At 43.9% G+C, this 27803-nt stretch overlaps 1 protein-coding gene across 1 annotated transcript; it reads right to left on the reverse strand.

Moving 5' to 3' along the window:
- Positions 1–18970: 18970 nt before the first annotated feature.
- On the reverse strand, positions 18971–23139 carry LOC311485580 (voltage-gated potassium channel regulatory subunit KCNG4-like). The gene is made up of 2 exons (XM_084541102.1): positions 22220–23139; positions 18971–20048 (listed from the first exon to the last, which is right to left on the reverse strand). Exons 1-2 carry the CDS (start codon positions 22976–22978, stop codon positions 19212–19214), a joined length of 1596 nt encoding a protein of 531 aa, XP_084397228.1. The 5' UTR covers positions 22979–23139; the 3' UTR covers positions 18971–19211.
- Between the last annotated feature and the right edge of the window lie 4664 nt (positions 23140–27803).

Raw genomic sequence — 27803 nt, forward strand, 5'->3', positions numbered from 1 at the left:
AGATTTTGTGTTGGAACTCAGAAACTGCGTCAGCGCACTAGAATCTGCCGCTGAAATAGAAGAACACACCATAAACGCAATAAGCAACAAATGGAATGCAATCAAGACCATATACACTGAAACAGCACAAAAAGTTCTGGGCTTCAAACAGAAGGGGCTAAAGAATGGATATCGGCTAACACCTGACAAAAAATCGAAGAGAGGAAACAACTGAAGGCAAAGACACTGAACACCAAGTCACAACGACTCCTCGAGAAAGCCATGTTGTCATATAAGAACAAGGACAGAGAGGTGAAGAGGAGTGGAAGGAGAGACAAGAGAGTCTTTGTAGAAAACCTGGCAAGTGAAGCTGAGAAGGCAGCAGCCAGTGCAAACCTGGGCACAGTGTACAAGATCACTAAGCAACTCTGTGGCTTATCTACAATCCAGTCTACCCACATTCGTGACAAGAATGGCAAACTGTGTACAACAGAGTGTGAGCAAGCAGCCAGATGGGTCCAACATTTCCAGGAAGTACTCAACCTCCCTGAGCCAGAACAACCAGCCCTCATCACAACAACTGATGATATCATGTAAGCGTCCGCGTAGTTCTGCTGGGAAGACTCCAATACGTCACTTATTCATTCATTACCCTTAACCAATCAGCAGCCCCGCCTGTCTTTATAATGAACCGTGTCACGCACCTGTCTGGCTGCTTTCAGGTATCGATTTTCGACGTCAATTACGACAATCGTCTCGTTCCGTAGTAGCTATGTCGCTTAAAGAGATCGCCTCGTTGCCCATCTCTGATTCCGACGACGATGATATGATCCTTCCAACTCCTTCCCCGAAGCGCCGGAGCACTCGCGTTCGGGTGAGAGAATCGCCCTGGGCCGGCCGGCCCCCCGAGCAAATTATTAGTTTACTAGAAAGTCGGGGAATTCCCATCCAAAGAGGAACTTCAAAGGAAGACCTCCTCCTTATGGCATCTCAAATATTCGGTAACCCCGAGCCGGATCATCAGCCGGACAAATCAGCATCACCAAGCCCCGACGCACAGCCGCAGCCAGCAAAGACAAGAAAGAAACGTCTCGTAAAATCACCTTTACCTCGGCCAGCGAAGAAAACGAACAAATTAACAACAGGACCTACGGCTTCTACCTCACGGGACGGGGCTGCCGGCGAGCCAGCATCAGACCAGATCCTCCAAGCCATCCACGTCCTGGCTCAGTCCGTTAAAAGCCTGGAGACCAGGATGACCACCTTCGAGAACATCGCCTCCGGCCCTTCGACTTCTTTCCCGGCGCCGGCTTCGCAGTTTTCACCAACGGTTCCCACCGTTCAAAATCAGTCCACTGCCTCAACCGCATCACCGCTCCTCCAAGATTCATCCGCGACCGGAACACCCTCCGGCGCCTCCGCTGCCACGGGCTTACAAGTCTACAGCCTGGCGACAGCCGCTCCAGCCCTCGCCCTCGGTAGGACGTTTATTTCCCCCGCTGCGGCGGCCGTTTCTTCTTCATTGAGATCGAACATCATCCAAGGTAAAGACGTGAATTTGGCTTCATTACTTTTGCCGTCACCAGCCCGCGATCGTCAATTTGTAGAATGTGGAGACGTCTCAGTCATGCTCAAATCCTCTGACCCCAGATTGCATCGCAATCTGCCATTCGGCGAATTCGTCATCGCTTTCAGCGTTTACAGAGATATTTTATGTAACGTCTATCCTGACAGAAGAGAGGAGCTGGACACTTATTTAGCCATGATGGCCGATTTCAGCCAGCGCTACGGTGGGACTCTCTTTTATGAATACCACCTAGCTTTTTCTGCCAAATCCGCCGCTTTCTTAAGCATGCATAACAGCAGGCTGAATTGGGCCGTAACAGACTTCGAACTGTTAGTTCGTCATTTCGGCGGGCACCGCACATTGGCCTGTGTCATATGTAGTGCTCACAGTCACACCGCTGCATTCTGCCCCAAGGCACACGACCAAAAGCCGTCTTCTGCTGTCCCAGGCTCCAATCCAGTAAGCAGTGGGTGCGACAGGCAAGGTCGCCCATTCATACGCTTTAATGGGGCAACTCTGTGTAATAACTTTAATGAAGCTGTGTGTTCTTTTAATGAATGTCGTTTTCTGCACGTTTGTAGTTTCTGCAAAGAACCCCACCCGAAATCAGTCTGCCCCCGACGCATGAGGCCTCCCAAGCGAGGAAAAGCTCCGTTAAAGAAATTCTAAGCAGGCATCCATCGACCCCCATTAATATAACAATCCTCTCACACCTTCTGTCCTCCCATCCAGACCCCTCATTCGTTAATTATTTGCTCACGGGCCTTTCTCAAGGATTTCGGGTGGGTGTTACGTCTTCACTTAGCAAAGCATTTATTGCTAAGAACCTTCAGTCTGCTCTTACTGAACCCGATGTAGTCTCAAACTTGTTGGCTAGAGAAGTGAATAAAAACTACGTCATCGGTCCCTTCAGTTCGCCTCCCTTCTCTACCTTCAGGATAAACTCTCTAGGAATAGCGACCCACAAGTACTCAGGCAAGAAGCGACTTATTTTCGATATGTCATCTCCTCACTCCGATATCCTAGCCAGCGTTAATGAGTGCATTCCCCAGCAGCCATTCTCGCTATATTATGCATCTGTCGACAACGCGATTCACCTGATTAAATTAGCAGGCGAAGGAGCGTGGTTAGCAAAAGCAGACATCACAGACGCCTTTAAAGTCATGCCCATCCATCCCGCGGACTGGCACCTCTTCGGGGTTAAATGGGAGTCAAAATTTTACTTCGCCGTCAGACTGACCTTCGGCTGCAGGAGCAGCCCCTGCATATTTAATTGCCTGTCAGAGGCCTTGTGTTGGATTCTGCTAAACGTCTGCAAATTGCCATTCGTTTTACACCTTTTAGACGATTTTCTGCTAATCGATTTCCCGTCTCCCGAATCATCAGTGCTCGACTCCCTTAAGCAAGTGTTCCATGACGTAGGCGTACCCCTCTCTATCGAGAAAACAGAAGGTCCTTGTAAGTCTCTCGTCTTTCTCGGAATCCTCCTGGATTCAGCGGAAATGAAAGCCTCTCTCCCAAACGAGAAACTAGTCAGGATTAGGTCCATCGCTGAGACACTTCAGTCTTCCGACGTGGTCTCTAAACGCGAACTCCTCTCACTCCTCGGCCATCTTAATTTCGCCATGAGGATCATTCCGCAAGGCCGCTCTTTCATTTCTCGCCTGCTAAACTTGGCGCTTTCAGCCATCAAATTAAGTGACCTGGTCCATCTCGACGAGGGCTGCAGATCTGATCTGAAATTCTGGTCTCATCTTCTGAACAACTGGAACGGCATCTCGTTCTTTTATAATGACGTGCCCGAATCATCAGAGTCACTGGCATTATACACAGATGCAGCTCCCTCTGTCGGTTGTGGGGGTTTTTACCAAGGGCAATGGTTCGCTGAGAAATGGTCCCCTGACTTCTCAGAGTTTGCCCTCGGGTCCGCCTCTTCAGCATTGTACGAGATCCTTCCAATCGTCGTAGCCGGTGTCCTATGGGGCGCCACTTGGTCTCGCAAACGGATCAACATATTTTGTGACAACGAAGCAGTAGTATGCATCCTTAACAAAGGACGATCCCCATGCAACAAAATCATGTCCCTTCTTCGACGGCTAACTTGGCAGTCCGTCATGCATAATTTTATCATCAGTGCAGAACATATCCCCGGTTACCAAAACATAATCGCAGATGCTCTCTCTCGTTTTCGATTCCAGGAGTTCAGACGGCGCTGCCCAGATGCCGACCCGGAGCCGATAGCGTGCCCACCGTTCCCAGCTCTAATCTTGGATTAAAATCACCTATGGCATCACTGTTAGACAGTGCTAGACGCTATATGATTAAAGGAATAGCCCCAAGCACTCTTAAAGTTTATAAGTCTGCTTGGACCTGCTTTACATTATTTTGCCTTTCATTACAGGCACCCATCTTCCCAATACTCGTCCCAACCGTGTGCGCATTTATCGTCCATAATTTCGAAACTCGTAAAATCAAAGTCACATCAATCAGAAGGATGTTGGCTGGCATCCAATTTCACGCAAGGCTAAATGACCCTAATTTCCCAAGCCTGTTCTCAACACCATCCATACGGTTGCTACTTAAAGGAATAGCTAAAACTACGGTAACCGTTCCGGATCAACGACTTCCTATCACCCCTTCCATTCTCCGCACTTTGGTATCTAGACTACGGCAGGGGTTATTCACACCGTATATCGATATACTTCTAGAAGCAGTTTTCCTCATGGCTTTCTACGGTTTCATGCGTTCTGGAGAATTCTGTTCTGACGCCCAGATTTTTAACCCTTCTCGAGACCTTGCAAACTCCGACATCCGTTTTTCCTTGCGCTACTATACTATCTGGCTGAAACATTCCAAAGCAGATACATCAGGCTCAGGCACCTCTATTAAAATCTATAAATTGCTTCCTACTTTCTGTCCTTATCTATCCATGATTAACTACTTAAAATTACGCTCACATTCTCCAGATAATTCACCGTTATTTATTCTTCCTACGGGGCGACCCCTGTCCAAGCACTGGTTTAAAATCCACCTAACAACGGTGGTGAGGGGTTGTGGCCTCTCGCCATCGAACTATACTGGGCACTCCTTTCGCATTGGCGCTGCTACCGCAGCTGCCGAACTAGGATTACCGACATCATCCATCAAATTGCTCGGAAGATGGTCCTCATCAGCTTTCCAATCCTATATAAGACCTGAGGAGGATCATCTCATTCCAGATGCTCAGTTGGCACTCTCAAGAATCAACTAAGGTATACTTGCAAACGTCTGGTGGTGGTTACCTTCATTGTAGTAGGCTACTAAAGCCATGTTTCCCTAACTCACCCTCGAGTAACCAAATCTTCCGACAAATTTACGTACAGTCAGCACCTTGTATTCTTAGTAGTATATTCTTGCACACTGCTCCGCTTCCCTTTCCAAGCTTAGTAAAACCATCTTCTATTCATTGTTCTAATATCAAGTCACCATATCTTTCATGAATTCCTTCATGCTCATCGAAGAAAGAGGTATCTTCGAGATACCCTTCGTCAAATCATATCTTTCGAAATCTTCCATCAGGCTATCACGACCCTGATAAATCTCAGTATCTTAGTCTTAAATGATAAATCTCAGTCTGGTACGTTTCTAGACTCTTCGTTTTTAAAATGATAAATCTCAGTCTGGCTCCCCCCAGACTCTTCGTTTTAAATGATAAATCCCAGACTCTTCGTTTCTTCATCATCGTATCTGTTTATCCTCCTGAATATGCTACATCGAATCATCGTCAAGCACATGCTTTTCGCAATCACGTGTCTTCGTGTCACGTTTCATTCGTCATCGTCAATCATGAGTCATCACCATAGTCAATAATATGTCATCGTCATCGTTAATCATGAGTCATCATCATAGTCAATAATATGTCATGGTCATCGCAATCATGCGTCATCGTTAATCATGTGTCTTCGTTTTCATTACTTCATCATCGAATCAAGCTTCCGTTCACCTCAACATCGCACCTAAGAAGGCCTATAAGCCATGATCGGCTCATAATGGCCAATTCACTTCACTCTCCTATTTACAAAATATCTTATATTGCACCTGACCTCTCTGGACCTCAATTAAGTAATTAACATCACCCTGTCAACCACGCGGTGTCATGTCAACCTATCCCAGGTGCAAAGCTTTATGCATCCCGTAAATTACTAATTAGAATATGTTATGCTCTATTCCAGCGGACATGATCTTGAGAAGTGCCTGGTACGTATTTTCCACTTTTATTCTTTGGGGGTAGGCTCCGCCCCTGCCGTCTCACTCCGGCAGGATCTGCAGGGTCCGATCGCTTCGAAACCTGGACCGAGGACGGGGCCTGCGCCAAAGACTTTCCATATTGCCAACTGTTATGTCTGTAAATCCTTCTCTCTCTGATGTTCTCTTGTCTGTACCCGGCTGGCCTTAGGCAGATGGGTCCCTCCATATGAGCTGGGTTCTGCTCGAGGTTTCTTCCTGTTAAAAGGGAGTTTTTCCTCGCCACAGTTGCCTTCAGGCTTGCTCTGGGGGTTTCAGGCCGGGTTTTCGTAAAGCGTCTTGAGACGATTCGTATTGTTATCGACGCTAGATAAAATTGAATTGAAATGAATTGTATTGAATTATATATGGATTAAATAATTAATTCTTATGCACATCGTTGTTTCCCGAGTCTTCCTGGCTGAACTGGAAATGAACATCAACCCCCCCGACCCTGCAGAGGTTAAAACCATCAACCTAACCCTGAAGGGCGGTAAGGCATGTGGCATAGACACCATTCATGCTGAGATGCTAAGGGCTGACATGACCATATCAACACGACTGCTGACAGACCTCTTCCAAGACATATGGAACAGTAACTCCATCCCTGAAGACTGGTCCAAGGGTCTTATTGTCAAAATCCCTAAGAAAGGAGACTCCAAGAACTGCGACAACTGCCGTGGAATAACTCTTTTATCTGTTCCGAGCAAGGTGTTCTGCAGAGTCCTTCTCAACAGGATGGAGACAGCCATCGACACCAGGCTTACACAAGAGCAAGCAGGCTCCAGGAGAGGAAGAGGATGCATGGACCAGATCTTCGCTCTGCGAAACATCACAGAGCAATGCCTGGAATGGAATACACCCCTCTACATCAACTTTGTGGATTTCAGGAAGGCCTTTGATAGTATCCACCGAGACACCCTGTGGAAGATACTGCACTCCTACGGAATACCACCAAAGATGATCAGAATCATAAAAACATTCTATGAACTGTTTGAGTGCAGTGTCATCATGGGCAACACCATCTCCGACCTGTACAGTCAGGAGTGAGACAGGGGTGTATCATCTCTCCTATCCTCTTCCTTGTTGCCATAGACTGGATCACAACCAACACCACAGCGGACAGAGCCAGAGGCATCCAGTGGACTCCATTCTCTCAGTTGGAAGATCTTGACTTCGCTGATGATCTAGCTCTCCTATCAACCAACCACAACAACATGCAGACTAAAACTGACAGACTCAGCAACTTTGCCAAACAGGTTGGACTCAGCATTAACTCCTCCAAAACTCAAGTGATCTGTGTAAACTCCACCCCCACAAGCCCCATCTTTGTGAACGCGGAACCGCTTGAGTATGTGGAAGACATCACCTACCTGGGCAGCCTTATCAGTAAAGACAGTGGGGCATCCAAAGACATCAAGGCATGGCTGGGAAAGGCTCAGGCTGCCTTTTCCCAACTCCGTTCCATCTGGAGACCCAAGCAGTACAGCCTTAAAACAAAGATGCTCATATATATAACAGCAATGTCAAGTCTGTCCTGCTGTATGGTTCAGAGAGCTGGCGAGTGATCAGAGCAGACACTAGGAGACTGGAAGTGTTCCACTACTCATGCCTCAGGCGAATATGCCAGATCTTTTGGCCAAACAAAATCTCCAACAATGAGCTGTACAAAAAAACAAGGAGCCAGACCATCACCAAGGAGATTAAACACAAACGTCTGAGATGGCTAGGTCACGTGCTGAGGATGGAGCAAAACCGTATCCCAAAGGTCGCCCTAAAATGGACACCACCAGGGAAGAGAAAACCTGGGAGACCCAAAACCACCTGGCGCAGAACTGTGAAGCAAGAGCTGAATCAGATGAATCTGTCATGGGGAGAGGCCCAACATGTTGACAAGGACCGAATCCAGTGGAGAGAGCTCGTTGAAGCCTTGTGTCCCATTGGGGGCGAAAAGGAGTAAGTAAGTAAGTACTATAGGTACCTGGGAGTCCACATGAATAGCAGATTGGGCTGGAGGAACAACAGTGATGCTGTGGACGAGAAGGGACTGAGTAGACTCTAGTTCCTGAAGATGAAGCTGCTGGAGATGTTCTACCAGTCTCTTCTTTACTGTGGTTTGTTGGGGGAGCAGTACCAGCAGAAAGGAGATCAGTAGGATGGACAAATTGATCCGAAAGGCTGGACATGTTATTGGCAGAGAGTTGGAGACGTTTGTCTCAGTAAGGACAGGAGGACACTGGACAAATGTCTCTCTATCATGGACAATCCATCTCATCCACTCCACCGGACTATAGAGGGACAGTGGAGCTCATTCTCCAACGATGACGCTACAGGACGTCATTCATCTCCTACTCTATCCAGCTGGACAACAACAACATAACTACATGTTATTACTGTTAATGGACGCTATTAGACATTATTATCATTCCTATGTATATTATATCTATTCTTCCATCTCTGTTTCTTTTACATTTGTTCAGATGCTAATTCTGTACATTTTTTCTAATACTATTTGTCCTGATTGTATATTTTCTTCACGTAAGTTACATATATATAACACTGTGTGTTTCTGATTTAATGCTGAATGTGTTGAGGCGTTTAGTTTCTCTTTCATAAAGTCAGTTTTCTGTGTAAAAGTGTTTTCAGAATCGTCTCATACTTCGTTAACTTCACCTTTTCTCTGTACTGCAAAAAATAACCTGTAATAAGAGGAAAGAGAAGCAGAGGGAAAAACCCGAGGAGGAAGTAGATGCGTTCTCAGAATAAATGTCTCCTAGAAAGTGAGTCTGGACATGTATATAGAGGGAGGACAGAGCCGTTCAGAGCTCATCCAGCTTCATCACATTCAAGAGCTTCATCCAAACTTGATCCTGACATCAGTCTGAAGCATGAAGACACTGGTGACCCTCGGACTCCTGACCCTCGGCTGCTTCCTGCTTCCTCGTCTTGCTGCTGGTCAGTGTCTGTCCTCCTGTCCTCAGAGACTCTCAGCTGTTTAATGCTTCATATTAAATGTTGAGTGTGTTTGTTTTTGCAGGTTCAGTCGCTGTGGAGCAGTTGCAAGACAAATGCTGTGTACTTGTCACTCAAATGAAGATCCCCATCAGCATGGTGCTGCGTGCAGAGATGACCCAAGAAGGCTGCCGTCCCAAAGCTATGATGTAAGTAGAAACAGGAAGTGGTGCTTCACTGATTTAGTCCATTTCCTTACTTTAATTTTCTAAAAGTAGACGAGCTCTGGATGTCTTAGCTGAGGGTGGCAGTGATCTGGTGTTCTCACAGTCGACTCTTTTATTTCTTACAGAATCACAACTAAGAAGAACAAAATGTTCTGCATTGATCCTGAAACAAAGTTTGCAAAGAAAAATCTGAGTGTCTTCCTGAAATCATCCAACTCCTCCACATCCTGAATGACTTGAAGATGAATTCATCCCTGAATCACTGACCAGTAAATTATCATCACTGAACTCATGTAAATAAAACAACAGTATTTAGTTCTTCAGACTTTTTTAAATAAAAGCTTTATTTTTGTACTTGGTGTCCTGGTCTCTTTGTTTTGGACGAACACAACAGAACCAGAGTCGTTTCATCTGTTTAGTTTCTACTGAACCATTGAAGTGAAGCTGAAACAGGCTGGAGATGGGCGCCGCCATCTTGTTCTGGTGACAACATGAGTGTGCTCTCTTTGAACTCCCTGTTGTCCAGAACAATGGACAACTAGGACACTAGGAAGCTAGGAGGAGCTGCTATTAGCTGGGAGGCTAGGAAACACCTGGGAAGTAGCATATTAGCAGACTAGCATGCTAACAAGCTGCTAGGGAAATAGCATATTAGCAGACTAGCATGCTAACAAGCTGCTAGGTGGAGCTTATGACCTATACTGCAGGCAGCCCCCAGGGGGAGCTCTACTTGCTTTGCAAAGAAATAAATGAAATGCACTTAAAGTTTTTATGCAGTGAATCTGGATCTCGGACAGTTTGTTCAGGATGACCTGGTCTTTGGTGGGACTCAGACTTCTAACCCACAGTCAGCGTTTCCATGGAGACAGACTGTTTGAGAATCCAGGTTCATCAGTGGGCGGGTCACCGACCTCACATCTGAGGCCCCAGATTACAGCTGGTGTCGGTCAGGAGGATGTAATCATCACCAGAAGTGACGAGGAAACTGAGCCGCTTGGAAAATCACACATTTAATGAAAGTTTTCACGGGAAAATCTGTTCAGTTAGATGATCTATACACTGTAGAACTTATATAGTAAAGACTAGTGGTGGGTCGTGTGTTAGGCCTTCAGTGACCTCCAACCTTATTTTAAACACCTCATTAATATGATGGTTATGACTCCACTGCTATAGAAACCATCAACTTCATACACAATAAAACAAGACCAAGAAATTTCCCTCATAGATGATTAATGTCTCTGTGTCTAAGTTGTTCTGTGACTTTTTTGCCTTTTATTGAACCATAAATGAGAATAAAGATGTTATGAAGCAGCTTCAGTGACCAGCTTCAGAAAAACAGACAACTGGACGAATGACTCATGTGTTTAAATTGAGTTAGTAACTGAATTACTCCACTTTAAAAGTAACTAGTTATCAGGGAGAGTAACTATTGCATTACTTTTTTAAAAACGTTTAAATACGTCTAAGAATTAGATTTGTTTTCTGAGTGTAATGTAGACTTCACATGTACGTTCTTACCTTTTACCTCACTGAGGTTAAAGTTTTGACTACACTTCAACTTTACCTCTGAATGCTCTGATCTCTCCATCGCTGCAGTCTATCTCTGATCTCTATGTGTGTTTGTGTGTAAACAACACCCACCCAACTGAACTCTGTCCAGCTTCTGATCGGTTTACCACGAAATCTGACCCTACATTAACCAATCATCATCACTTATGTGGCTACCTCCCCCCAGAGAGGAAAAAAACACCATCGCACCTCTTGTTTCTGGCAGACAGCGCAACGGAACGCACCACATTTAACTGTCGGTAACGGTAACAGTGTTGTACTGGAGGAAATAGTAATTAGTTAGATTACTCGTTACTGAAACAAATAACCGTTAGTAACGCCGTCTGAAGCATGAAGACGCTGGTGACCCTCGGACTCCTGACTCTCGTCTGCGTCCTGCTTCCTCGTCTTGCTGCTGGTCAGTATCTGTCCTCCTGTCCTCAGAGACTCTCAGCTGTTTAATGCTTCATATTAAATGTTGGGTGTGTTTGTCTTTGCAGGTTCAGTTCCTGTGGAGCTGTTGCAGGAAGACAATTGCTGTATACATGTCAGTCAAATGCATATCCCCAAGACCATCATTCTGCGTGCAGAGATGACCCCAGAGAGCTGCCGTCCCAGAGCTATGATGTAAGTAGAAACAGGAAGTGGTGCTGCACTGATTTAGTCTGTTTCCTTACTTTAATTTTCTAAAAGTAGACGAGCTCTGGATGTCATAGCTGAGGGTGGCAGTGATCTGGTGTTCTCACAGTCGACTCTTTTATTTCTTACAGAATCACAACTAAGAAGAACAAAACGCTCTGCATTGATCCTGAAACAAAGTTTGCAAAGAAACATCTGAGTGTCTTCCTGAGACCATCCAACTCCTCCACATCCTGAACGGCTTGAAGAAGAACACAACAGAACCAAATTCATTTCATCTGTTTAGTTTCTGCTGAACCATTAAAGTGAAGCTGAAACATGCTGGAGTTGGGCGCCGCCATTTTGTTCTGGTGAAAATGATAAAACGATTCAACAGCTAGCTAACCTCATAGCGTATCAGTACAGTCAGTAAGATTCATCACCTCAGGACCATTAATAGTTGGAATAGACCAAAGTGATGAACTGATCTAGAGCTAGTGTACAGCTAAAAGTCTGAAAAATAAAATATTAACAAATTTATCTCACAAACAGCTTAACAGATAAACGTTTAGCTTAGCTTTAGTCGCCCCAGATTGTTTAGGTGCTAAATGTTTGTCTGGATTTACCTACTAGCTGCTAACAGGTTAGCTTTGGTAGCACGCTACATGCAGTCACTTCAGAAAATATCTTTACCGTTTATGCACTTCATTACATTGCAGATTTAATGGTTCATTTAATTTCAGATTTCATTATTTCCATCAGTTTAGACCTAAATAGTTTGCAAATGAACCAAACTGTTCAGTTCTCTGTGGGTTATTTTAGAAAATCAGATGTAATCTGTCACACAGTAAATCAGGTATTTAAGCCTCTAAACCAGGCCTGGCCAACCCGCGGCTCCCGAGCCGCATGCGGCTCTTTGTCCGGTTTCATGCGGCTCTTACGTTTATATCGAATTTTGTGTTTCGACGTGGCCCTTGAAAATTATAAATCTGTATCCTCTGTGACACTGAATCAGTTGTAATGACACAGTTGGCCACTAGATGGCGCCTCTAATGCAGACGTCGCCTCGTACACGCTTCCACCAGGTCTTCTCTACCAGAGAAGAAGAGACGTTGAGCCATGGCTAAGAGCGGAGGAGAGAGAAAACTTGATCGAGAAAATCGTGTCTTTCAGGTGAAAGAAGATTATCTGTTCACAGAATGTAAAGGCAAACCATGTGCTTAGTCTGCTTAGAGACGTTATCTTCCATGAAAGATTTCAATCTAAGTTGCCGCTACAACACATTGCACAAAGTTAAATACGAGAAGTATACTGAAGCTGCAAGGGCTGATATCGTAGCGTAGGCCTACCTTAAATCAAAAGTACACAAACAACAGCGACTTTTTACCAGTGACCACTGCTGGTAGTGGTGAGGTAGAGTGGGTATACAGGGACAATGTTGAACTCTTTATTAGTGTAAAAATGCACAAATTAATAAAAAAAAAAACAAAAAAAAAACAATCACAGTAAGTGGTTATTTTTTGTTTGCTTCAATAAACACACACACACACAATTACATATATAATCTAATTATACACACACAAACATATTTAACCCTCATACCTGATATGGACAAAAGTGTCCTTTTCTGATTTAATTTTTTTGATTACTCAGTGTTGGTTATGCTTGCTGCTATGATATTTGGTCAAGGTGTGTATTTTTGAACAAATTTTGATATTCCAAAAACAAATCCCATAATACTCTATTTTTACAGTGTAATCTAAATAGTTACGTTGTTACCACTAAGGGACAAAAGTGTCCTCTTTTAAAATGCCATAAAAATGGCATATGTTAATATTTTTTTCTGCTTTTTTTTACATAAATCTTTTCATCTACTTCAGTCCTAATCATAAATACCAAATGTTTGATTATTTTCAATATTTTAACCCTTTATATGCCAGTGTTTGTGATGGCATCCAAAATTTATCGTAAAAAAACACACAAAAAATGAAATATTTTCAATAATCTGAATGCAAAACTGATTTTTCTTGGGGGGATTATTAGAGCCTTGGATATGTCAATGAACAGTAGCAAGATTGATTTGGATGGATTTTTAGTTTTTTTGTAGTGTCAGATTTACCAAAATAGTTACGTTGTTACCACTAAGGGACAAAAGTGTCCTCTTGTAAAATGCCATAAAAATGGCATATGTTAATATTTTTTTCTGCTTTTTTTTACATAAATCTTTTCATTTACTTCAGTCCTAATCATAAATACCAAATGTTTGATTATTTTCAATATTTTAACCCTTTATATGCCAGTGTTTGTGATGGCATCACAATGCATTACATACAATGCATTTCAATTAGGAGTGCAGTGTCCAACAACTTCGATCGCTCAAGAAGTAAAACATAAATACATAAATATTTAAAAATGTGGAACAGAAAAGTACATGAATGGCATCAGGAATGTTGTGTGTGTTTGTGCGTGTGTGTACATGTGTATGAGTTCAGTTCACCCTCATACACAGGAACTGCAGCAAAAGGATGTGTGAACTTTGCAAATGTGTTTTCCACAGTTGCTGTGATTTGCAGCTCCCAAGTTTCTTATGATATAAAAGTGATGTTATTGGTCATGAGGAGAAAGGGATCCTTGCATTGATTGTGTGTGTGTGTGTGTGTGTGTGTGTGTGTGTGTGTGTGTGTGTGTGCATGTGTATGTTCAAGATTCAAAGAGTTTATTTTCATGTGCTCAGTGTAGAAACATGTTTCCCTGTACAATGAAATTCTTCTTTTGCCGTCCACCCAAATGCCTACGAATATAAAAAAATCTTACAATTAGAATATAAAAAGATACATATAATACAAAAATATAAGATAACTAGTGCAAATATTGTATCAAGTGAAGGTAGGCGGGAGCAGGAGATCACCAGGCGGATTGGAGCAGTATCTGCAGTGATGTGGATACTTAACCGGTCGGTCGTGAAGAGAGAGCTAAGCTGAAAGGTGAGGCTCTCAATTTACCGGTCGATCTACGTTCCAACCCTCACCTATGGTCATGAACTTTGGGTAATGACCGAAAGAACAAGATCGCAAATACAAGCGGCCGAAATGAGTTTCCTTCGTAGGGTGGCCGGGCTCAGCCATAGAGATTGGGTAAGGAGCTCGGACATACGGGAGGAGCTCAGAGTAGAACCGCTGCTCCTCCACATCGAGAGGAGTCAGTTGAGGTGGCTAGGGCATCTGGTAAGGATGCCTCCTGGACGCCTCCCGGGAGAGGTGTTTCAGGCATGTCCCACCGGAAGGAGACCTCGGGTCGGACACAGGACACGATGCTCCTCCCCGCCTCTCGACGTGGAGGAGCATCGGTTCCTCTCGACATGGAGGAGCATCGGTTCCTCTCGACATGGAGGAGCATCGGTTCCTCTCGACGTGGAGGAACCGATGCTCCTCCACATCGAGAGGAGTCAGTTGCGGTGGCTAGGGCATCTGGTAAGGATGCCTCCTGGACGCCTGCCGGGAGAGGTGTTTCGGGCATGTCCCACCGGAAGGAGACCTCGGGTCGGACACAGGACACGATGGAGGGATTACATCTCTCGTCTGGCCTGGGAACGCCTGGGGGTTCCTCCGGAGGAGCTGGCTGAAGAGGCTGGGGCGAGGGCTGTCTGGGATTCCCTGCTGAAACTGTTGTCCCCGTGACCCGGACCCGGATAAGCGCGAGAAGATGAAGACGAAGTGCAAATATCGATATGCAAATGAAATGAAAACAATGTACTGAAAAAATGTAAACAAAAGCTGGAAAGTGAACATGGCATGATTTTAGTCTGTGATTGTAGACTCCTGTCAGCTCTTGAGGACTCTGATGGCAGTGGGGAAGAAGAAAAGTCTCGAGGTCTTATATTTCACACTCCTGTACCTCCTTCCTGAAGGTAGGGGTGTGAACAGTCTGTGTTGGTGGCAGGTGGGGTCTTTAGTTATGGAGGCAGCTCTCCTGCGGACTCTATGCTTGTAGATATTCTGCAGAGAGGGCAGTAGAGTCCTGGTGATCCTCTCTGCAGGCGTTTGGGGTCCCGGCCACAGTGCTGCCGTACCACACGGTGATGCAGTATGTGTCTAATTGAGGCGTTTGATCTATAACATGTATCCTTTTACTTCAAAGACACACAGGTGCAGGTGCAAAGTACAAAACAGTAGGTTCATTGGATTTCAATGGGAGTTGTTTGTACACAGCACAAAAAAACAATACTAATACTACTAATAATAATCCATCAAAATCAATCTTGCTTCCATTTATTGACATATCCAAGGCTCTAATAATCCCCCCAAGAAAAATCCACTTTGCATTTAGATTATTGAAAATATTCCATTTTTTGTGTGTTTTTTTACGATAAATTTTGGATGCCATCACAAACACTGGCATATAAAGGGTTAAAATATTGAAAATAATCAAATATTTGGTATTTATGATTAGGACTGAAGTAGATGAAAAGATTTATGTAAAAAAAAAGCAGAAAAAAATATTAACATATGCCATTTTTATGGCATTTTAAAAGAGGACACTTTTGTCCCTTAGTGGTAACAATGTAACTATTTTTGTAAATCTGACACTACAAAAAAACTAAAAATCCATCAAAATCAATCTTGCTACTGTTCATTGACATATCCAAGGCTCTAATAATCCCCCCAAGAAAAATCCACTTTGCATTCAGATTATTGAAAATATTCCATTTTTGTGTGTTTTTTTTACAATAAATTTTGGATGCCATCACAAACAATGGCATATAAAGGGTTAAAATATTGAAAATAATCAAACATTTGGTATTTATGATTAGGACTGAAGTAGATGAAAAGATTTATGTAAAAAAAAGCAGAAAAAAATATTAACATATGCCATTTTTATGGCATTTTAAAAGAGGACACTTTTGTCCCTTAGTGGTAACAATGTAACTATTTTTGTAAATCTGACACTACAAAAAAACTAAAAATCCATCCAAATCAATCTTGCTACTGTTCATTGACATATCCAAGGCTCTAATAATCCCCCCAAGAAAAATCAGTTTTGCATTCAGATTATTGAAAATATTTCTTTTTTTGTGTGTTTTTTTTACAATAAATTTTGGATGCCATCACAAACACTGGCATATAAAGGGTTAAAATATTGAAAATAATCAAACATTTGGTATTTATGATTAGGACTGAAGTAAATGAAAAGATTTATGTAAAAAAAAGCAGAAAAAAATATTAACATATGCCATTTTTATGGCATTTTAAAAGAGGACACTTTTGTCCCTTAGTGGTAACAACGTAACTATTTTAAAATCAGGTATGAGGGTTAAAATGGCAGTTTTATCATATCTGGTTAAGTGCGCTGTCTTATGTGGCCCTGTGGTAGTGTCGATGAGAAATTGTGGCCCCCTACATTATTTAGGTTGCCCATCCCTGGTGTAGGCCTACCAAGTTTGCCCTCAAAATGGCAGGGAAAAAATGCAAACAGCGAAATGACAGTGGTCTTACTTCTGTGGGAGTCAATTTTTGTCATTATGTTGATGTGTGACATTTACAGTAAATCTGGCTCTTTGCAGTAACACAGTAAAAATTGTGGCTCTTAGCCTCTGACTGGTTGGCCACCCCTGCTCTAAACCATCATCAGATTTTGATTAGTGTTTCTAATCAGCAGCATGAAGCACCACGGCTGATTAGAGTCGTTTCAGACCTGATGAGGCTCTGAAGGACAGCTCCATCACCCTCCAAGATTCTTCACTTGATGTTTCCATCTAAGATGAAGCAGGCTGTGCAGAGAGGAGGGAAATAAGAGGTGATAGAGGATGAGAATAAGAGCCTGTTGGACTCTTCAGTGCTTCCATTGTTTGCTGTAAAGTAATCGTGCCAACACCAGTTCTGCAGAGACAGAGAGAAGCTCTTGAAAACACTCCATCTGTCTCCAAACACCAACGTTTACAGCAGCGACCACGCACAGAGATGAATGTTCACTTCAACAGGAAATAGAAAAGAAGAATATTGGTTTGAAAATGTCACAGCAGCTGAAAACAAGCTCAGAAAAATAATGATATAAAAACGTCCCAGTGTTTGTTTAGGATTGAATTCAAGTCATAGGAGAACTAACAGCAATAAAGCTAGCTAGAAGGAGCTAATGTTAGCTGAGGGGCTAAGAAGCTAGGAAAGCTACTGTTAGCTGAGAGGATAGGAAGAGTTACTGTTAGCTGAGAGGCTAGGAAGCTAGGAAAGCTACTGTTAGCTGAGAGGCTAGGAAGCGCTACTGTTAGCTGAAAGGCTAGGAAGCTAGGAAGAGCTACTGTTAGCTATTAAGCTACAGAACCTTCCTCTTCTGAATCAGTTGGTCTACACTTCATTCATTCTAGATCATGTGGTTCTGGTTCTGGTTCTGGTTCTCTGAACTGATCAGCCAATCAGAGTGATCTCTCTGACTAGAACCAACGGACCAGAACCAGAACCAGAACCACTAGAACCGCAGACGATCAGCGACAAACAGCGACCACCATCTTGGTTTGTCCCCTCGTTTTTGTTACAGGATGTTTTTTTTCAGCTCCTGTGTTTCCATTAACGTCGTGGAGGAGCAAACACGTGTCTTCTAAAGCAGACAGACGAGTAGAAGAGTTCATTTCATTTTAAAAACAACTTGAGCCGAGATGAGAGGAGCGACTAGACGTTGGAGTGGAGGATGAGACGAGCGCTGCAGCTTTTTAAATGACTTTCTGAGCCTCCAGGCAGACATCGATCTCCTCTGAAACATCCACCGCCAGAGACGTGACTCTTGTTCAGTGTAATCCATCACCGCGAAGATTTCATCACCGCTTCGTGTCACTCCAGCCTTAATGATGCATCTGAGGACATCCAAACTTTAGGAGTCGTAACGTGAAAGTGTCACGTTCAAGAAACATGTGATGAAAAAAAAAACAAGGTGTTTTTAATCACAGGAAAAAATTAACAAATGTGAAATTCTGTCGTCAGGTTTTTGACAAATGATCCAACAAATCAGGTGAAATAAGTCTGTGATTGTGTTGACGTTGTTCATCAGTACATGCTAGCGCTAGCACAGAGCAGCAGTGTTTTTCTTACCTGTGCTGCCTCCATATGTCGTCGTGTTCATTTGAACGGTGCCCCCTCATGGTGTCAGCGTCAACGGCCGCGTACATTTTCTTTAAGTTCCAAGTTCATGAGGTTTGACGTGTTCGCTGGCGTTTTTAGATGGTGGCGGTAGATGATAAGTTAGCTGCTCGTTAGCACGCTAACTGCTAGCCTCTGGGTCTTCTTACAGCTTACAGCTAATGTTAGCACTTCAAGGCTAAACACAACTTCTTATGACGTAACCACACGTTGTTGGATGTTAGAGGATTAGCCAAACCAAATTAAAATTTTCCCAAAATCGGCACTAAATATTTCTAATTATGTATTTTTTTTTTGTATTCATGATCAGTTTATTATTGATTAATTATTTAATCCTATAAATATTTGTATTTTACGCAGCAAACTGTAACAATTGATATTTAAGGAATCAACAAGTTTATTTTTATTTTTGACGTTAATTAGTAAGCTAATGCTAATCCCAACGGCTAGCAAACTAAGACTACATCCAGGCAAAGTAGCTACATAGTTAGCTAGACAGCTAGCAGTGACAGTGTAGCGTTCAGTCCTCGTAAGGATGGTGGCTGTATCCGGTCACTACTGCACACACCCTTCACCAGATGGCAGCTCCTATTCCCGCCATATTTTGGCTTCACCTTTGTACTGTAGTGATGTCGGCCATCTTTATATTCTGTTTATAGTCTGTGGGCCAAAGGCAGCAGCACCATGTCTTCTACCAGCCTCAAATATAAGAGTGTGAGAAATGAAAAGTGTGCACAGTAATTTCTGGAAGGTTATAGTTTATATTTTCTTACACAAAAGGTGAAAAGAATTTAGTTCAGCTTCCAGTAAAGGGTTAGCATGTAGCATGTAGCGCTGCATGTAGTGAGTTTAACATATTAAAGCATAAAGAGACATAAAGAGTGATATAGTGTCCATCATGAGTCAATATTCTTGTAGGACACAGTGTCACAGTTAGAAAGCTGTAGATGGAAGAGCAGGTTGATGAGTCTTCTTCGGTCCACCGTTATTTTCCTTGGACACGGACGTGAACTCGTCAGGAGACAAACTGACCTTGGACCAGTTCTCCTGCGACTCAGCGGCGTCCTCCTCGTCTTTCTCCTCCTTCCACAGCCGCTCGTACTCCTGCTTCAGCTCCTGGTAGGAGCGGGAGAAGGTGTGGAAGATGGAGGTGGCGGGGAACGCCATGATGAGGATGCCGCTCAGGATGCTGGTCAGCGCCACCACCTGCCCGGGGATGCTGCGCGGCACCATGTCGCCGTAGCCCACCGTCGTCATGGAGATGATGGCCCACCAGTACGAGGCCGGGATGCTGCTGAAGCTGTGTTGGGGGTGCGTGGCTGCGAACGGCGCCAGCTCACTCTCCGCCAGATGGACCAGAGGAGAAAAGAGGGTCACGGCGACGCAGACGAACAGCAGCAGCAGGCCGAACTCCCGCATGCTGCGCTGCATGGTCAGCCCCAGCGTCTGCAGGCCCAGCGAGTGGCGAGCCAGCCGCATGACGTACAGAATCCGCAGGGCTCGCAGCAGGCGCAGGATCAGGCTCAGTTTGTCTAGGTAGCCTCGGCCGGCGCCCATGATCACGTCATCCCGCGACTCGTCTCTGACGTCCACCACCAGAGACACGTAGTACGGCAGGATGGCGATGGCGTCGATGATGTTGAGCGGGCCGCGAGCGAAGGCCAGCTTGCTCTGAGCGTTGACGAACCGAAGAAGGAATTCCAGAGTGAACCAGGCGACACAGATGGACTCCACCACAAACATGCTGCGGCACTTCTGGGAACACTCGCCCTGAAGACGGAAACGAAAACAAGAACATGGAGCAACTTTAAAGGAACAACAGCTTTAAATATCATCATCAGTTGAAGGACTGAGAATTTGGCAGGAGCGTCTAATGAGGCGCCGCTGAGTCAGAGACAAAGAAATGTATAAAAGAATAAAGAGCTGTTATTAGCTGTTATTAGCTGTGAGGCTAAAGGCTGTTACATACTCCACAAGAAGCAAGAAGTTTGTTCTCACAGCTTCACATCAAACAGGCAGAACTTATTTCTCGCGTGGTGTCCGGATACTATTCTGTGATTGGCCATAAATTAGAAGTGGGAGTGGTCAATGCAGAAAAACAGATAAGTGGAAATTCTAGCGGCCACTCTGTGAGCTCCCAGATGCTAATGTGTGAGCGCTAACCTTTCCTGGGTAGAGATACTGAGTGTAGGTTCATGCTGAATGAACGCTGTGATCTGACGTCCGGCTAACATCCCAAAATAATAAGAAATGTGCCTCTTATGTATGTATGCTGTGATGTATGCTGCAGTGGGAGGGGCCTATGAGGACTTCCCAGGAGTTCGGTACTTAAGCTTCTTGTGAAGTATAAATGACCAGAACGAACTTTTTCCTTGTTCCAGAAGTCCTAGGAACAAGAACAATTTTCTCTCTTCTCGTGGAGTATGGAATAGAAGCTAGGAAAAGCTACTATTGGACAGAAGCTAGGAGGAGCTACTATTAGCCAGGAAGCTAGGAGGAGCTACTATTAGCCAGGAAGCTAGGAAGAGCTACTATTAGCCAGGAAGCTAAAAAGCTGACGTTAGTTATTTTAGAGACAAAGCTCAGATTAAGCCTGAACCCTGGGAGCTTCCATCCTCAGAGGAACCAGGTCTCTGATGAGAAACAAACATCTGATGATGAAGGACATGAAGACATCGTGAGGTGTTGAGGAAATACCTTAATGTGACCCAGGACTCATTGTGTGTTCACACTACCAAAGGAAGGAGGTCACATGTGTCCCAGACCACCTCCACATGTGGACTGACACCAGATCACTGTTCACACCTGGACCTGTTTAACCTGGACTCTAGAGACCAGATCAGTGTTCACACCTGGACCTGTTTAACCTGGACTCTAGAGACCAGATCAGAGTTCACACATGGACCTGTTTAACCTGGACTCTAGAGACCAGATCAGTGTTCACACCTGGACCTGTTTAACCTGGACTCTAGAGACCAGATCAGCGTTCACACCTGGACCTGTTTAACCTGGACTCTAGAGACCAGATCAGCGTTCACACCTGGACCTGTTTAACCTGGACTCTAGAGACCAGATCAGCGTTCACACCTGGACCTGTTTAACCTGGACTCTAGAGACCAGATCAGCGTTCACACCTGGACCTGTTTAACCTGGACTCTAGAGACCAGATCAGCGTTCACACCTGGACCTGTTTAACCTGGACTCTAGAGACCAGATCAGTGTTCACACCTGGACTCTAACCTGGCAGTTATGGCTGGTCTGAACCAGTAGTTGAGGTAGTTAGGGTCCTCACAAAGATAGAAATACGAGGTGTTGTTGTTGTGTGTGTGTGTGTGTGTGTGAAATTGGAGAAAAAAAAGCGTTTAAAAGCTGCAGAGCACTTAAATTGATTTCTGTGGCGCTGAATGTTAAAATCTGTCTGTCGTAATGAGAAGAGTCGTTCATTAAAATGAAAAAATCCATTTCCATTCCAGTGTGGGTTTGAAAAGATGACAGAAGAAGAAAAGAAGATCATGGCCACGAAAAGACTTTTCTACCTGAACATAATGAGCCCGTTCTCTGAGAAGAAAAGCCCCGAGGGCAGCTTTTATTAATCTTCTGAAATCAATGTTTTTAATCTAGAGCGCTGTGCTACCAGAGGAAGTACTAGTCCTGGAAACACAAGAAGTTATGCTCCTGAACTTTCTGTCTGTCGACAGGTTGACTGCATTATTTAAAAGGTTTACTGTGAGGCTAGTCTCAGTCCAAGCAGCTAAAGCATAGACTGTATATAAATATGGACACTTCCTCTGTTGTTGCTGTTCCATCTTTATACTGTCTATAAACTAAACATAAACTGACCATCCATCCTAATTGCAGTAAAACTAGGAGCTGTGTTTGATGCTCAGCCACCTTCCAGATATCTTTAGCTGCTGCTCCACATACAGGACAACCTTCCTCACCTTGTTCTCTTCATCTCTGAGGTCGGGCATGGTGCTGATGCAGAGACTGATGACCGTGACCATCACCATGATGATCGAGAGGCAGGCGAACATTTTCCCCGCTATGCCTGAGTGAGGGTTTTCCACCACCTCCCTCAGCATCGATACTATCCTGCGGTAACCCTTCTCAGTCTGAGTGCTGCTCTTCTTCAGCATCGTCCTCTTCTGCCTCCACTCTTCTTCCTTACGCTCGCGCTCGGCCACCTCCTCCACCCGGGTGAACATGCGGCGGCGGCAGCAGCGCTCCATGTGACCCGGGTCCACGCCCCAGTAGTCGAGCTCGTCGTGAAGGGAAACGGCGCACAGTTCCCGGAGAAGACGCAGTTTCCCCGCGGCCAGGAAGTTGAGAATGACCCTGAAGGCCGTGGGGTTTCGGTCAAAGAAGTACTCCTGACACGTCTCGTCGTAGTCGTCGCAGAGTCGTGCGATCTCCTCGGGGGTGGTGCAGAATCGAAGACGTCCCAGTCGACTCTGGGGGAACTGCTCCAAGGTGCTCCAGGGGAAGGTGTAGCGGTTTCCCCCGACGTTGACGAGCACCTGCAGGGCGTGGTCGACCACGTACGAGGCCTTGGGGTCGCGGAGCAGCTGGGCGCGCTGGAAGTAGACGCCCTTCACGGTCTCGGTCTCCGGGATCTCGGTGAAGAAGCGGTCGAGGCTGCTGTCGTCGCTGCTGATGGAGTAGGTGCTGAAGTCGTGGTTGGCGTTGCTGATGATGGGCATGCTGGCGGCAGGATGAGTGACTGGATGGAGGAGGATGATGTGTTATCAGCTCACAGGAGGAGGATCCACGGAGAGGCCGATGAGCTGCACCGACCAGAAGAAACAAAAACTGTTTAATTCAAACACTTCACATGGAGCACCACAGGGCTCCGTCCTGGATCCACTACTGTTCTAATGGGATCTTAAACCCAGGACACACTGAGGTCACCTGGTCTCACCTGTCCATCTACCTGGTCTTAATATAAATGTGTCTCCACATGCGTCCCCAGCCAGCACTGATCTCAGTTTGTGTGTCTGTAAATAAGCAGCGCCATCATGTGTGTTAGAGAATAATTTCTCTTCCCTATGGATAGTTTGTGTGGTTCCTGTTAGAGTACTGCTGGCGTCAGTTATCTGCCCTATTTTCTCTCTGAGGAACATGCCGAGACCAAGGTCCCTCTTTGGCGTCTTCGATCTCACTCTCTGGAGGACACTTTGCATTACAGACATAGCTGTAGAGTTAGATGATAATGCCGTCACTGTCTGACACTTTGTATTTCCTAGCTGGTGTGAATCCTTATCTTCATGTTTATGTACAATAGCCAATTGGATGCTAACACATCTCCCCCCTGCCTCGGCCTTGCTTGCTAGTTTAAGAATCTGAGCTTTACTGTTTGATCCTTAGAATTTGAGGTGGACTCATGCACTTATGTTGTGATGACGAAGCTTCTGTTCTCCTCAATCGAGCCTAAATAAACTCCTTCAGCATAAGACATGCATGACTCTGGTACTTCTTCTTCTTCATCTGCATCACCACAAACTCCTCCCTAACAATGTGGTCAGTAGAATATTGTAGCAGCTGCTGTCTCTAATGGATCTCTACCTACCGCTGGATCAGAACCATCAACAGCTGCTGATTGACTTGGAGACATGATCCAGATGTTGGAACAAGATGGAAAGACTCTCACATGTTAAGATCTGATTGATTTTAGAGACAAAGACTCAGATTAGACCTGAACCCTGGAAGCTTCATCCTCAGAGGAACCAGGTCTCTGCTGGTTTGGGATCTGAGGAACCGCTTCACCATCTAGTCAGAATATTTCAACAGCTGCTGTCTCCTCAAATTGAATCATTTCCTGAGTTGATTCTAGTTCAGATTAGTTTCTAGTTTAGAATCTTTTAAAAGGCTCTCATTACTAATGAACAGACATCACTTATTCATGTGGTCATTTCTAATAGTGGTTGAATGAATGAGTTAAATTCCTCCAGTTTTATAACTTATTAAATCTACACCATTAAAATAAACGCCTGCATGTTTCGTCCAGCGACAGCACGTCTCAAACTCTCAACAAATGATTTGAAAACTTTTAGTTTTGCGTCTTAAACTCTTCGTTTGATTCAGAGACTCACTGAGAATCCCTTTAGTTCTGATCTGAACTCAGTTTATTCTCCTCCAGCTGTTGTTCTTCCTTGTTTCCTCCAGCAGGTGGATCCTTTAAAGCTCCCTGCTCACATGTTCAATTATTCAGATGAATTTCAGGGTTTTAGGTTTTATTTATTTTATTATTTCTCCTTATTTGACTCCTCATCAGTACATTCAGCGCCGACAGCTGCAGATTAAATCACCGGTTTATAAAACACCAGACACTGCTGCAGATTTACCAACATACAGAGAGAACATAATCTGCAACCTGCTGCATTAACAGTTCTCTGAAAGACTTCACTTTATTTATCTTCTTATAAATGTGACTTTTAATTGTTTTATTGCTGTTTGGTTAAAAACAGAAACATATGAACTGAGCTGAATATTTTAGGTGTATCTGTGTTAACGTGTCTAACCTGAGCTCTTTTCTGTTTAACAGGTTTAGAAAATAAAACACTGAGTTTTTATTGAGTCTGCTGCTGATGCAGGAAGTTTGCAGGTGTTCTTCACTCACCTCTTCTCTCTCTTCACCTCTTCTTGTTCATCTCTGGGATCCAGACGCTCCTGGTTCTGGTAGATCTCTTCGAGCTGCGCGTCCTGGACGAAGTTTGCGGCTCCTCCGTGCGTCGGTGCGACATCCCCGGGGCCGTGGACGAGTTCAGTCCGAGAACGAGTCCCTCTGGCCCCGACTGGTCGCTGCCTTTACACGCGATGATCTAACGACGTCCTGGAACCTGCTGCTGCTGCTTCATCTGTGTTTGACAGGAGGACCATCCTCCTCTTCATCATCATCATTATCCGCCTCCTCCTCTTCCTCCTCCTCCTCCTCTTTCCACCCTCCCTTCTCCAGCTCTGTCCTCTAATACACTGTAAAACTGTGCAGGACAGAGTCAGCCTTTATTTATCTGACGTTTGTAAAACCAGAACACAAAGACTGTTTATCTTTAATTCTTTAAAGAAAATAAACTACAGCTGTACATTTTAACAAAGTCTGAAGCTCTGACAGAAATGAAGCTGCACATATTTTCAGTTCAACTTTAAGCCAACGTGGACTTTTCTCTATTTAATCTTTGCAAACCTTTCTGCATTTAAGATTTAAATTTATTTAAGATTTTCCATCTGCTGCACATTTGGCCAGTTATCTATAGTTGTCTGGTACCTGTTGCAGAGTCACTTTACAGTTTCTCCAGCTCTGTCTCTCTTAATAAGAAATAAATCTAAACTAGAATGAATATGAGGAGGCTGTGAGGTTAATTATTGGTCATGTTGATTATTTCTTTGTTTCTCAGCAGAGACCTGGTTCCTCTGAGGATGAAGCTTCCAGGGTTCAGGTCTAATCTGAGTCTTTGTCTCTAAAATAAATCAGACCTTAACATGTGAGAGTCTTTCCATCTGGTTCCAACATCTGGATCATGTCTCCAAGTCACCCAGCAGCTGTTGATGGTTCTGATCCAGCGGTAGGTAGAGATCCATTAGAGACAGCAGCTGTGACCACATGATGGCGCTGATTACTAATAATAACAATAATAATAATAATAATAATAATAATTCTAATAATACAACTTCTATGTTAAAAACTTCTTGTGAACCTTAAAATGTCAGAGGTTACTACAGGTCATCCTGACTGGGACGTGAACACCTGAACCAAGTTTTTTTTTAAAAGAAAAATTATCTAATATTTTCGACTACTGACTGAAATTAAATCTAATGTTCTGAGTTATTAAATATGTGTATATTAATAATAATAAAAGTTGTTTTACTACTAAAGACACTAAAACACTTGTGTTGAATTTATGAACAAACGTACGGTACGGTGTGTGTTTTACAGTGCACAGCTGCTCGTCCAGACTTGAGTCTGAACTGGATTTGACTGAAAAGCTTTTTGTTTAAAATCCTGATTGACAAAGTTTGTAGCGTCCTAACGCAGAGAGGGATTAATAAAACAACAGGAGATGAAACACAGAGCACACACACACACACACACACACAACCACATACACACACATACACAAAACCACACACACACACACACACACATACACACTCCGTTATGTCACTGCTGCTTTACAAGAAGCAGGTGGTTGTTTCAGATCTAATAACCAGAACGTCAGCTGCTCTGAAGGTGACGTCCACGCTGTTTAATGTGACCTCTGTAAAATAAAATCTAATAAAGACCTAAAGCCTCGGCTCAGGGTTTAAAGTCTGTTTATATTCTGCAAAATAAAAGTTCTACACTGATTTACTGAGATGATGAAACAGGTTGTCCCAACATCTGCTCTCACCTGTCCATCTTTAAGATTAAAAGATTCAAAGAGTTTATTGTCATGTGCACAGTGTAGAAACATTCATTGTATAGGGATTCTTCAATTCTTCAATATAAAAAAAAAAATCTTAGAAATAGAATATAACAGATACAAATATAAGATAACTAGTGTAAATATCAACATGCAAATGAGAAACATGTAAACAATGAACTGAAACAGAAGCTGAAAAACTGAACAGAGCATCATGTCCTCCTGACTAGCTCCTGATTCCCCAGTCTTAAAAGTAATTAGAATAATTATAAAATAAAAATAAAAAGATATGTAACTGATAAATTACATTTTCCTTAATGAGAAAGAGAAATGTACCAGTCTCCACCTGGTCTTAATCTAAATGTGTCTCCACATGCGTCCCCAGCCAGCACTTGAGATCTGATCTCAGTTTGTGTGTCTGTAAATCAGCAGCGCCATCATGTGGTCATCATGTGGTAAGTTATTGGACTGAGATCAGATCTCAGCTGTGACCCCATTGTGTCCTGGGTGTGTTCACACCTGGACTTTAGGTCAATCACTTGTGTCCAGATTTGTCAGGATTTGTTAATGTGACGTCTGAACAGGTCGTCTCTGACTCGTTGTTATTTTAAAACGTCTGTGGAAGGATTTTAACTGACAGTATTAATTAGAGTCATTATTTTAACATATAGCATATAGCACTGAGCTGTGACAAAACAATATGATTCTTGTACGTCAGCGTATTTTATTCAAGTCTGCTCCTCTGTCTGTATTTTTCTTCACCACTAGAGGGCGCTCATTGGTTCACAGATTTCTTTCACAGAAGAAGTCATCAGTGGCACCGAATCCTGCCCACCTTGACTGAATTAGGTTCAGGTAAAATTTCTACATTCAAGGACAGAGAGATGTTTCCTGTATGACACTGTTAGGGCCTTAGCTAGCTAGGATGCTACTAGCATAGCATAGCATTGCTGCTGAGATTCCTCCACTCCTAAAGAACCACCTGCGTCATGTGGACAATCTGTCAGTCTGAACTTTCCCAAAGTATTTACAGCAGAAAGTTGATCTGGAGTCTCTCTGTTGTGAACTGATTCTGCTCCTGCAAAGATCTGCTGGACCAATCACATGGTTTGGGGGCGGGGCTTAATGT

The sequence above is a fragment of the Chelon labrosus genome (genome assembly GCF_963514085.1).
Source record: "Chelon labrosus genome assembly, chromosome: 3".
Lineage (NCBI taxonomy): Eukaryota > Metazoa > Chordata > Actinopteri > Mugiliformes > Mugilidae > Chelon > Chelon labrosus.